At 32.7% G+C, this 13,678-nt stretch overlaps 2 protein-coding genes across 2 annotated transcripts; both read right to left on the bottom strand.

Moving 5' to 3' along the window:
* Nucleotides 1–334: 334 nt before the first annotated feature.
* On the bottom strand, nt 335–3,101 carry LOC101257755 (putative DNA glycosylase At3g47830). The gene is made up of 4 exons (XM_004236098.5): nt 2,635–3,101; nt 1,990–2,190; nt 1,046–1,102; nt 335–946 (listed from the first exon to the last, which is right to left on the bottom strand). The coding sequence occupies exons 1-4, from the start codon at nt 3,046–3,048 to the stop codon at nt 713–715; spliced, it is 906 nt and encodes a 301-aa protein (XP_004236146.1). The 5' UTR covers nt 3,049–3,101; the 3' UTR covers nt 335–712.
* A 2,414-nt stretch (nt 3,102–5,515) lies between these two features.
* On the bottom strand, nt 5,516–8,527 carry LOC101258053 (U-box domain-containing protein 38). The gene has a single exon (XM_004236099.5). It carries the CDS (start codon nt 7,327–7,329, stop codon nt 5,743–5,745), a length of 1,587 nt encoding a protein of 528 aa, XP_004236147.3. The 5' UTR covers nt 7,330–8,527; the 3' UTR covers nt 5,516–5,742.
* Nucleotides 8,528–13,678: the final 5,151 nt, after the last annotated feature.

Here is a 13,678-nt window from a genome sequence, read left to right as displayed (position 1 = left end):
ATTACAAGAAAAATAAAATAAAATTAGAAGTGGATAATGAGACGAGCAAATCTTTTAATTAAAGGTCCACCAATTAGATCTGAGCATATCTAGTTTCGGCATAATAAGTTTGTATCCAGCACCTAGGAAGATAACTTTAAGCTAAAACAAATCATTGGCATGTACTAGCATTAACCAGCTAAGGTTCTTTGTTTCCATCTACCCAAGTTGGCTCATTGGACCACATTTTTAAAGCTTTTTTGCCAATTCAGAAGCATAATGGAATGTGTTGTAATACCACATTGTTATTTGGTGCTTATCTCCAATCATCTCAAACCCCATTCATTCTTCTAACTCAATTAACAAAAAGATTTATTCCTCAATAAGGGGGTGAAAAACACAACAAAAGCACAACCAAAAGGAGCCTACACTATGCATAGATGCATTACAAATGACTAGTGAAAATAGATAAGACGTAGCCGGTCTTCTCTAAGAAGTGATCCAAAGACATGAAGTAATTAATTTGTTCTCAATCCACCACATTTTTGTTTCATCTTTGTGTACAAGACCCAAATGCAGCACCAAAAGTGAAGGGATCATGAAAGAGAACAAAAAAAATGCAAAAACTTCATGTACACAAATAGATACGTAGAGTTCACGGATCAATGAAAGAGAACAAAAAGAAAGAAAAGACCTCATGTACATGAAAAGATACAGAGTTCCTAATATGGTTTCATATTGCATCAGAACTTTGGCCCAGTAATGGGCAAAGTTTGTCAAATTGTTCCTTTTTGGGTTTGTTAGAACCTTTTCCAGAGCATTCTCTACAGACCTTACCATGGGTATATATGAGACAATTAAGGTCAAACTTTAGTTCATCTGGAATTCGTCGATTCAGATGAATATATGTCTTTTTCACATCAGCTGCAGCAGGTACCCAATGAAGAGTCTTTGCAATCTGAAAAATCTGTAATAAGTGTTGCATGTTAGCCAAGTACTTCTTTTTGAGGAAGATGTTAGCCAAGTACTTTGAACAGACACTATGCCCTTTAAAGTGAAAACTCACGTGTGTATCCACTGGAAAATCATCTCGCTGAAGTTGGAACATCAAGACACATGCCACCTGCATCCATTGCATATTATTAGAATCATAGAAGCTGGTAAAATGCAAATTATAAAGGTTGTTGGTGATAAGATCTTTCAATCTGCAAGCACCACCATTAGCATAAGCCTTGTTCCTTTTAATGTCATCTTTCAGATAATAGGTTAATTTCTACCCCATCACAGGCAAGCACAATCTACAATTTAAAATTCACGTATGGGAGTCTGGACTTTCTCAGGAAATGTTGGGTAAACCTTTGTCACGCGTCTTAAGCATTTTGTGATCTGCTATTTCCTATGTCTTTCCGCATACACATAATTTTAAAAATAAAAGTAAGGCAATAGCACCCATGTCCTCAATTTAAGGGAAGAACATATCTTCCATGAATAGGTGCATGTGCACTAGAATTGGAAACTAAATAAACACTAAGTTTTGTTATTGCTCTCAGCTGCTTCAGGTTCTCTTCTTATCTTCCTCCCTCGTGCTCTTCTTCTTTACCATGAAAAGAACAGAGCACAAATAGGGTATGTTAAATAGTGTCCGACTAAACGTAATATTTCCTTGTAATACAACAGAATGTCGTAGTAATTTTTTATAGATGAGAGCTAATAACAAAGAGGCATGATATCCTCCTTTTCTGTTTACTGAGATACTTCTGACTGGTTATCAACATGAATAGAACAAATCTGAATATGGTATTTTTAATTTGAATCCAGGCTTTGCTGTTCAATCAATATGCAATAGAAACTCGCAATATCTCTTAGAGACAAGTATATCAAAAAAATCACTAACACTTATTGATATGTGACAAGCACGCATATCAATTATCAATATCCAAATTCCAAACTCAACGCATGTTAGACTTAAACACGGTCCATGATTCCCCAAGCAAACTGAAAACAATTTACCGTTTTGGGACCAATTCCTCTGAAACAAGAGAGCTCCCTTTTGATTTCCTCTATAGATAGCTCTCTCAAATACTCCAAGCACAGGTTTCCTTTTTTCTGTAACAATGAACTTAATATTCCCTTGATACAAGAAGTTTTGGTGGGTGCTAAACCTCCACATCTTATGGTATCTTCAACAAGTTTTGCATCAGCAGCTAGAACCTAAGCATTTGAAGATAAAATTACATGAATAAGTTGGTCGGCAGTGCCAAGTCTATCCATTTCATCAGTCAACAACAAATCGATTACAGAGTAAATTGTGAAAATCCATAGACATTCTTGGTTTTAAACAAGGTTTGCGACCAAAATCCTGCCCAAAAAAAGCCATTGAACTTTGATCACAAGCAAATATCAATATCAGTCCTATTCATCACTTGCAAGAAAACACCACATATAATGAATCAGTCACTACTTGAAAGGTGACACTTGACAGATAAACGCCAACAGCCGAAATAACAGTCTACAATAAACGCTAAAACCCTAAAATAGACGAAAAGCAGTTACTACAATACAATAAACTTAACAAAATAGCTTCTTGAGTTAATTTTAGCCATACTAAAGCAAGCACATATGAAGAAATATAAATAATTTACAAAAAAAACATACACATTCCCAGGTTGGGAAAGAGGATTTGAGGGAAGCAAAAGCCTTCTGAGAGTTAGCTTCGGTGGTGTTCTGGGACAAAATTGTGTTTATCAGACCGTCCAGCACACTCTCTGTACAAGGCTCAGCACCACTAATATCATCTTCTTCGTATTTAATGTGATCGAGTGATCTTTGCTTGCGGTACTTAATGAATTCTTTGGGGAAACCATGGAGAGCCAAAAGATCATCCCGTACGGCTCGGCATTCCTCCGGCGTGGGTTGAGAGTAATCGGGAAATGGCTCAGAGTCATTGGAGGAACCAGCGGTGACATTTGCCTTTCTCGACGATTTGGATGGTGGACATGGAAAAGGAGAACAACGGCCGTCGGGTTTTTTCCTCTTTGGGATTTTTCGCGTCTTTGTCAATTTGGTCATTTTCTTTGATAGTGAAGCCGTGCCAAAGGCCCCAGCGCAATATTATTATGGTTTCAATAAAACGGGGTAGGGCAAGACCAGGGCTGTGTATCGTATTAGTTCGATATTAAAATTTATCTATTTGACTTAATAGTTATCGGTATAAAAGAAATTTTATTGGCTTATTGAATTTTTATTTTTCTTGGTTTGGTTATTAATTTTATCGTTAAATTTGACATAAAAAAGACATTGAAAATAAGGTGACAGACCAAATGATGCATATAAGTTTACAAGTTACATCTTGCTAAAAAATAATCTTTTTTATTTTGTAGAATAATCAAGTGTTTGAGACAACCAGGAAATAGAAGTAGGAAACCAAACTTATAAATCAAGGATTTTATATACAAAATGGTATAAATAAATTATTCAATTTTCTATTGGGTTATCGGTTAACTCGTGAAGAAAAAATCTCAAATCATTAGGAATCGATAACTTAATAAGGAAAAAATTAAAATCGTTATCAAAACTACTAAACCAATAACCTAATACTAATTGACCAGTTACTTTTTTTTCAGTTCGAATTATCAATTTTGAACAACATAGCAAGCGATAAACAAGTGTGGTGATTACCAGATGGAAAAATCAAAAACATCACCAATAAGGTGAAAGTGTAGCTTGAGTTAAGTCTGAATGTCAAATTTTTTTTTTAGAATATCAAAGTCACATTTAGTCTGTTTGAGCTTTTTGATTCATGCTCCAATTGAGGCTGAACATGAAAAGGTTGTTAGCGCGAGTAAAAGTACTATATAAACTATCATTAGCTTATGTGAACTTTGACAATCTTCCTTTCACGAGCCGTATAAAAGTGAATTAGATCCGGATATTACATATTAAGTCTAGCAACTAAACTACTATGAATTGTGGAAAATGTACATTGTTGAAGAAATTGGATTAGAACTATTCATTACTGGGACCTTCTATGTACAATATGAAAAAGGGAGCTATTGAAGCGAAAATATTTCTGTAAAAAGAGAAAAAAAATTAATACTGATGACAAAACATAGTGGAGTGGGGTACGTATGTATTTTTACACTTTGCCCACATTTTAATTTTAGTTCATTGAGTTTGTGTTAAATTTTCTTGCTTAGACATCTTTTCGTGGTTCTTCTTGAAACATCTAAAGCTTCATCATACACCTTAGCTTGCACTGCAGTGACAATTTTGGATCACAATTGTATTTTTTTTATATCTATATTATCATACTACTCATTTCCAATAATGTGTTTCGAAAATTTATTTATATTTCAAATTTTAAAAAACATTATTTCTGAAGTTTTCATAAACTTCTTTTGTTGTGTTTAATTCATTTATCAAGATGAAACTTTTAAGTAAACCACTCTCTACTAAACTTATTCCCCTCGCAACAAAAAGTAAAGTAACAACCACAAGCCAAACAAGTATTTTTTAGAACATATCCATAATGCTTTTAGAAAGAAAAAGAGAGAGAGTAGTCTATCTTTCTAGTGTATTTGCTAGTACCCAAACTAATAACTATATGGTATTTTTTAATAAACTTATTTACATGATTGAATACAGTTTAATTTGCATGATATCGATCAAGAGGACATGAGTCTTAGTTTTTTACTTACATAATTCAATCGTTAAATATTGTGATGTTAAACAAATAAAGTGAACAAGAGAGAGGCCCATGTTAAGCTTTTGGCCTCGATAACATTATCAACACCAAGTCTGCAAATGCTAGCCTTAAATCCAATTATGATTTTCAATAATAAAACTTCTAGGATAAAGACGTATTGAATAATGGAATTTTGGAGGTCAAGAATGTAAATATCGTATTCTTTTAATGTTCAAAATTAGACGTCCTTACGAGGAAACATCATTTAATAAGAAAGTTCTATTCAATATTTAAAGTGACAAAACTAATGAATGTTATTTAAAGGATGACCACTATCTTTTTCAGCAACAATGTAACCAATATTTGATCAATTTAGCACAATCTTGCTTAAGCAAATAAAGAAAACACCATATCTTAATGGCAATTTTCCAAAAATAATCTTGATATTTAATTCCAGAAAAGCGACAAAGACGAGAAAATTTAATGGTCCTAGCAATTTAGCATATTCTGTTTTATACTCCAAAAACAGATCTATCATCCAAATCAACACACTTTTTCTATTTGAATTATGGGTCCACAGAACACAAGATTAAGTGGTAGGCAAATTTATGTCCCACTAAAAAAATTATAATCCAACCTAGTTGAAGCTATAATTAAAAAACATAATAAAAGAAGTTATAATTAAATAGTACCAGAAAAGTTTCATTATAATCCATACAGCTTGGTTTGGCAGAAAAGTAGAGTCAACTTGGTCATTCTTTATGACATTGTCAAACACAAACACCTCTTGATTTCTCCTAACATGGCAACTTGCCAACTAAAGTATAAAACTATATACTAATAAAACAAACCTTCAAACCAAAATTGCATTTTCAGTCCTAATTATATACACAATTGTACTCCAAATTACATTCTTAAATAACTAACAACAACACCTAGAACAAAGAAAAGAAGGTTAGGACCCAAATTAAGCAAAATCAAACGCTAACTATAATCATGAACATGATAAACAGTCCCAGAACCCCAAATAATTATAATTACACTTTTTACTAATCAACCCAGTACCGAGTTCGACTCAATCATCCTTCCAGTATTCCTTCCCAGTTTACCTCCTCTTCTTCATCCTCATACTCCTCCTTTACCCTTGTTTGCATAGCGATCAACATCTTCTTTGCCTTCTCCCTCGCCCGTTCGCTTCCTCGCTCCACCACCACTTGCAATACTTCACCCGCCTTCGCCTCTTTCGCCATACTCTTGAACCTTAAACTCTTCTGACTCAGTGAGTACAAAGCCCCCACGCAATTCTCCCGAGTCGAATCATCCAATTTATTCGAATTTCTCAGTATCCCCAACAGTACATCCACTGCATTGGCGTCCAGTAATGCTGATTTACCCTCTTCACTCACTGCTAAATTGCATAGCACCAGCATTACTTTACCCGCCATATCGCTGGCTTTGAGCAATCCCAGGAGTGTATTTGCAGCTCCGAGTTTGATGAGCTTAACTCGGTTACTCTGCACTAAGGTCAAATGATAAAGGGCTAATGCGGAGTCGTGACGAGTCCGCTCCGTCTCCGACCTCAGAGCATGTAAAAGCGGCTGCAATGCGCCCAACACTCCAATTGCTGTCTTGTTGTCATCTTCCAGAGCTAAGCTGAATATAGCACCGGCTGCGTGCTCTTTGGTCTCCTCGGACCCGCTTTTGAGAAGATCAATTAGCATAGAGGTCATTCCGGCTCGAACAATTTTCACTTTGTTGATATCTGCCAACGAGAGGTTGACCAATGCGGCCACGGCGTTTGGCTGAACTCCGGCGTACCTAGAGAGCAGTAACGGCTTGAGAGCCGATAAAAGCCGCGGCGTGCACAGTGAAACCCTAGCTTCCTCATCGGTTCTGGTACTTTTTCTCAGTGAAATTACAGCTTGTTCCTGTTCATAAACGTCCGATTTCTTAAATTGAACAACGTAATAATCATCTACCGATGACGTGGAAGCAGACGACGGGACTTCACCGGAGACTATCTCCGACGAAGTCGATTGCGACGACGAAGAAGAGTAGCTGGAGAGACGAGTCTTAAAAGGGAGTAGCGGCGAGTTGTTAGCGATAACAGATTCTTCAGAGCTCGAAGAAGAGTAGAAATGACTATCCCTCGATTTCATTTCCGATGCGGCTTGAGAGAGAAGCATAGGTGAATTCTCCGTTCCCCCCTTGAACAAATCCCTCTCAGACACCCGTATACTAGAATCTTCTCTAGAGATCGAAGAAGAAGAAGTCGAAGCCATCGAAGCACGAACAACAGACTCAACAACGTAATAATCCGGCTGCTGCGGCTTCTCCGCCCCTGACTTTTCACACCAGGTAAGAATTGTCGTCCTCAAAGCTAAATTCGGTATCACGTTGGTAAAATCCGGGTTTAAACCGTCTGGAAGTTGGGGTTTAAACCCCAAATCCTTACAAACTTGAACAGAAGTCCTCTCAAAACTCTGGCCAGTAGACACCACAACTGGATCAAACATCAAACATCCATAAATGGGGCAGATTAGTTCTTTTGGAGGATCCCTTTTATCAAATTTAGAAGATGACCTGTAAACAAAGATATTCCAGACGGATTTGCTTCTGCCATGTCTACCTGTATCCCCATTAGCTTTTCTGAAAGGGGAATACATGGTGGCGAAGCGAAAACACAGATAAGTTTTGCTGTAAAATCGATTTTATTCAGGTAAGGATGACGATGATGAAAGAAAAGAGAAAAAGTCGGAGATTCATATTTTTGAAAGAGATTCACAGAGTCAGATTTTAGTAGAACAGAGGATAAACAAACTGAGTCTTGGTATTCTATGGTTTTAGTTTTAAGGGCTTGCTTCTTTGGTTATTTACTTAAGTTACCACTTAAGATTTGGTCTAACATTGACAGCTCACTTGTGCCATTTCAGTCCTTTTACCACCCATCTTTTTGTTTTGGTAGCTTTCCACCACTAGTACTTCTCTTTGATTCATTCTTAATGCTTCTAGATCACAAGTTAAATTCTATATAATTAATTAATGATTATATAACAAACAAAAATATTTTACATATCAATAAATTAAACTATATCCAATATTATTCACATTTTAATATGAAATAAATATCTTCTTGTAGTAAAATGGATTCGAGGAATTAAATAAAATATAATACATAAACATGTTAATGAACTTGATTTCAGCTAACATCTATAAACTTCAATTTAAATGTGCATAAATAAATACTTAAATTTATATAAAATTAAATATAAGTAAAAACGTGTGTTCGATATAATTTTTTATGCGTATCATATCATATAAAATACATGTATTGAATTGTTAATTTTCTTCAGATTTAATTTATTTATGAAAATTTAAAATTTAAAAATATAAACAAAATTAAAAATATTATTATGCCAAAAAAATTATGAAGTCAAAAGAATAGATGGTTTAAGATTGCATATTTAGAAAAGTTGAAGGGCTAAGTGGGAAGTTTTATCCTGTGATCCGATAATTGGTTTTCCCGCAGCTGATGGACGTATGCTTTTCCTTTTTCCCTCCAAATGGATCAACCATATCGCATATCCTTAATTTAAACTTTCTATGGTACTTATCCACTATATAATATAATAACTATATTTCATTATGATAAATAATTTTTTTTGTTATATGTATGTAACAATAAAATTTTACTATAATAATTAAGAAAATTCAAATAAAGGATACAATAGAAATAAATTTAAAGTAATTTCATAAATAAAATTTGCGGGGAAGGAATGTATGTAGATGTGAGGGAAAAATCAGAAAAGAGTTCATAGAAAAGTTTAAAGGTAGTTTGAAGTAATTAAATTGATATATTTAGAGCATGTTTAGAGTGCTAATGATTTCAAAGTCAGATCGAATGATACAACTTTCAAGAAGTGTGTTAGCTTTAAAGCCCGTTTGGATTGGCTTAAAAGTCGGTCAAACCTACTTTTAAGTCAGTTTTTGATTTTTAAGAAGTTTTTGACAAATAGAAAAAATAACTTTAAAAAAAAATTAAAGAATGACTTAAAATAAGTTATGAACAAAGTAAAAAAATGACTTAAAATAAGTTAGAAATCAAAAGTAGATCTCCCGTTCTTTTTATTTTTGACTTAAAAACTATTTTTATTAGTCAATTCAAACGGATTCTAACTCTCAAAGGTCAAAGGGAGCTAAATTCACTACAATGAAAATAACTTTTAGCGGCGATGAATATTGACATTAATAAAGGGTGTTAAAGTCTTTACCGGCATTAGTTAAGTGTTTTTAGAACCCATATCGCTAAAGATTTTAGGAATATATACAAAGAGTATTAATTATCGCTAAAAATATATATTTAGTGACAATTAACTTAGTTACCGCTAATAATATTTTTTTACCAAGTGACCATTATTGTGGGATAACGATTATTGTTTGTTTGGTTTATAATAAAGGTACTCTTGTTCTTATAACTTATTATTAGAAAGGAATTATATTATAATGTAGCATTCTGGACTCACATGTCCTTGTAGTTGTATTCATGTGCCACTCCATGCCCCTACAGGCTATAAGAGATTTACATACAAACAATGTGGACCTTTTTTAACATGCTATCTCCAATTGGTGGGCTTTGTTGGTTAAAAGTTACTGGGCAAGTGCACACATAGCCCAATTTGAAGGGTGCTTAACAAAAATGTAGAAATAGGGTGGTCAAACTTTTTCACCTACTACTTCCTTTATGGACAAATTTTGATTTTTTGACCTTCCTATGGTCATTGGACAAATTTATATTAGCATATTAGAAATTTATATTTTTATAAGATAAGTAATCACTTATTCACTTTCTTCGTACATTATCAAAGTTGAAATTAAATTATTTTTTTTTACAAAAGATAAAGTTAAATAGTTGCTTTCTCCATTTACCTTCGTTACACTGTTCAGACTTCTTAATACGTTACATATAATATCATCTCATCTCCCTTTTATGTTCTTGTATCTCATCTCCTTCTAACTACCTTCTTTTTTTTTTTTTAATTATCCTAAGATTGCTCCATTAGAATTGTTCACGATTCAATTCAATAAGTATAATATATGTTAGTGATGTGTAAAATAAGTTTATCAGCCCATTCATTCGACATCATTTTGACTTTAATTAGGAATATGTCATTCATATTGACCTTTTTACCCTTTAGATTTTTCCATTAGCATTATTCACGATTCAATTTTCAGTGGTAATTCGGATTCAGTAAGTATAATATACGTCAGTGCTGTGTAAGAGCCAAGTTAATTAGCCCATTTTCCATTCAACATCATTTTGACTTTTAATTAAGAACATGTCATTCATATCAACCTTTGATTTTACCCTCTACAATTAACAAAAGTGGAAAGCATGAAGAAGATGAAAAACAAGATTTGGATCCTCTGGTACTTAAAATGTAAAGTAAATATTTTTAAAAATCACTCAATTTTTAAGATATTATGTATTAAAGTCATTCAACTTTGTTTTCTAGCCATTACGACTTTGACTAATGAAAATAGTGAGTTGAAGGGTAAGCGTTTAACACTCACAAAATTCTTATTATTACCTTTGAGCTCGTTATATTATTTTATATCCATAAATGAATATACTAAAATTCTGACAATTTTAAAAATTATAAATTTATAAATTAGTCAATACTAAAATGATAAGAAATGAAATTCAGTAACTTGAGCGTAGACCTGATACAGTGATACCTTTATGTTTTTAATTAAAAAAACTGAGCCAATTTAATCATCAAGACTTTCTCATGAGTTTTGCTCCGGTTTCCGCTTTGGAAGTGTTTGTAAAGTTTGCAAATCTTCGTCTCTATTAGAAGAAAAAAAAAATTCTTCAATTCTATTTTAGTTGAAATCAAATTTTAGATGGGATGGTTGGTCAAGTGAGATTCATGTCTATAGGAGATTAAAAAATACTAATTTATATTGTTACATCAGATTCTTTTCATTATAAATTAGGGTGAGTGATTTTGTAAGACAAAAGTCTTAAGTTGAATGACTTTATTGATATAACGTTAAATTGAATGACTCTGGACTGCTTTTTTCAAAAGAAATTATCTTTTAAACCTGGTTGTCAGGACTTGTAATAGTTCCACCCCCACTAACGGGAAGAAAGAATATTTTCCATTTTGTTGAGGCGTGATGAGAGAGGGCGACTACCTATTGTTGAACCTGTCGGCTCGATATTTTTGTAAGCATCGACCCTGACTCAATAGGCAATTCAAAGAGAAGAGTCCAGGGAGCGTTGCTTCTTTCTTTGAATACTACGAATGCTCATTTTTTCATATTTCATTTTGTTTGAGAAGCTATAATTGAAACTTATTTCGTTTTAAACTCCAAAAAAATCCCACATATGTACGAATCAATTAAACAAGTCAAACCAAGGCCTTCCTTCTAGAGATTTAGTTGGAAAGAATATATAGAACTTCTGACTCCAAGCATACCCAACTCAATATTTTCAGTTATTGATGTCACATTATTTTCAGGGTTGAGTGACCTTTTGAAATATTTACGCCTTAAATGTACAATAATATTACAAAATATATATATATATATATAAAGAGATGGACTTACGATCGAATTCAAATATAATAATAATATTATAATATATGTCACTACAACTCTGACCTATTTTCAAATTCAAACCACAATAACATGTTCGAATTCATGCATTTAAGCTAGTATAGATTGTATCAGCAACTAGAGATACCGATGGTGTAACGATTCTGATGTTAGGGGTATATGTGATTATATTATATATATATATATATATATATAATATAATAAAGAAAGAACTTGTATTGGCAGGGATATAAGTATATTTGTATAAAAAACAAGATTGGAATCTGCAAAAGAAAAATATGCTTCATCTCTCGTGGTTCAACGAACATGTTTGCCACAAAAATAATCCACTGTAAAGGTAGAAGAAAGTGGAATAAAAGATGGCTGCCTAAAGTAGACCTAACTTTATCACGGTCAAAACACAGGGTTTTTTTTCACCACCCACAAGTCTTATTCTATTGTCTTATCGAGAAGGGAAATTAATTAGAGAACACATAACTATCTACTAATCTTCTATTCTAATTCTTAACTTCGATGACATTTTATGTGATCATGTCCAGTGGATGTGTCAGTTCCTGTCTAATCACTTTTCAATTTGCATTATTTCTTCGGCCTACTTCTACTTGTTATATAAATAATCATGATAGCGAACCTCTTTATTAAGACACTTTTATGCATTTGCTCTTTACATGTATGAATTATCTCAATCTGACCTTTACTCATTTTGTACATTGTACATTACTAGGGCCACTCTCATTGTATTCATGCCCTTCCCTAGTCATTAATTATTGTTCATCCCCAGCTTTTTGTGGTGAAATTTATGTCTTTACCCTTTAATATTTTAATGAATTATTTTGTGCACCTTGAGAAGAAAAAAAACCCTTCACTTAAATTCATTTTAGATCTTGTTTAGAATTTTCATATTTGAAAATTGAGTGAACGCTTCGATACAATTCAAATTGGCAAAGTAATAAGAGTAGTGTAACTATTTTCCCTAATACACTTTGAATAATTTTTTGGGTAAAAATGAAAAAAAAAATGTACGTTCTACTTGTGGAAATGCTTAATCTGTCACAAGTCACAGGCTGAGGCAATTAAATTGATAAATAAATCCATTGATTCTCTTATTTCTGTTATTACGAAGTTCAATGATTCCTTTCTTATTCTTTATTATTCGAAATGCTAAAATCTTTATCAAAACCCAATAAAGTTAGTATTAGAGCATATTCATATACAGTCCAGAAACAGCCTTTTTCTGTGTTGCCTATCATATATTATACATAAAATAATTACTACTATTATCTTTTCAAAAATTGAAATAGCTTTTTGATATATATCCAGTCATGTTCAACACCCAATTATGTTGTTAATTTTTTCTTAAAAAAAACAAGAAAAAACTCGTCTGGTTGTACCTTGTGCTACTTGGCTTTTGCAGCAGTCAAATACGTAGTGTATTGGGCTATATGACGTGTCAAGAAGGATAAAAAGAACAGATACATCCGATATGATCGTATAAATAAAAAATATTAATTGACATTACTAACGATATTTTTACATAAACAACAACTATCAGTCGAATTTGTGGAAATTGTTTATTGGTTAATGTGTTACCTTCACAACGTATAGGCTATAAATAGTTTATGAGAAATCTAACACAAACAAAACATAAATAGCAATATACTTAAATTCGTTAGTCTTAATTAAAATTTTTCCAAGTCTTTACTTTATATAGCATTTACTTATTATAATAATTCCGGATTTAAAGCTAAGATCAGTCGAACATATATTAGCACATATGATTCTCTTTACTTGCTCAAAAATTTTCGTCTTGTTTTAGTTTACATATATTCGCGATCATATTTAGCTACTATGTAATAAAATTAAATCAAAATATGTGTTTTTGATCTCATTACAAATTCAACAGTGCTATTTACCTGGTATATATATAGTGGAAATATTTGCATGAGTAGTTGTCTGATTCCCCTGTGAATAAATGTGTCCTTGTGCTGCAATTTCTAAGGAATAATTGCATAGAGATGTTACATCTCTTGATGGTATAGTGTCTGGCTAGGGTCAAAATACATCTAGTACCATGCATGTGCACTCTGATTATTTTCTATTTTTGAGAAAGAGGGACCTCCACCACTTGGGTTTTGTTTTTATGTTTTTTGCTAAGGTTGGATTTATTTGCATCAACTAAATCTACTCACACCATACTTAATTTCTAAATTTTGAGTTTGAAATTTCTAACTAATTAAGACTACAAAATTTTAACCATTTCTTTTGAATAATATAATGCTCAATGCATGGTGAGAGTTTATAAATGAATGATATCTATACACACTTTGGTTTAAATAACATTACTATATATCTTGATTTTTCATTTATTCTTAATGAGATTTTCTTAGGGTAAAA

Source organism: Solanum lycopersicum, chromosome 3 (assembly GCF_036512215.1).
Source record: "Solanum lycopersicum chromosome 3, SLM_r2.1".
NCBI classification, from domain to species: domain Eukaryota; kingdom Viridiplantae; phylum Streptophyta; class Magnoliopsida; order Solanales; family Solanaceae; genus Solanum; species Solanum lycopersicum.
Note: the sequence above shows the minus strand (reverse complement) of the source record. Positions and strands in the feature narration are given on the sequence as shown.

Coding starts and splice junctions, on each gene's coding strand:
- LOC101257755 (XM_004236098.5), bottom strand. CDS start 3,048: ATGACCAAATTGACAAAGACGCGAAAAATCCCAAAGAGGAAAAAACCC. Junction 1,103..1,989: donor GAGGAATTGGTCCCAAAACG/GTAAATTGTTTT, acceptor CAATGGATGCAG/GTGGCATGTGTCTTGATGTT. Junction 947..1,045: donor ATTTTCCAGTGGATACACAC/GTGAGTTTTCAC, acceptor CACTTATTACAG/ATTTTTCAGATTGCAAAGAC.
- LOC101258053 (XM_004236099.5), bottom strand. CDS start 7,329: ATGTATTCCCCTTTCAGAAAAGCTAATGGGGATACAGGTAGACATGGC.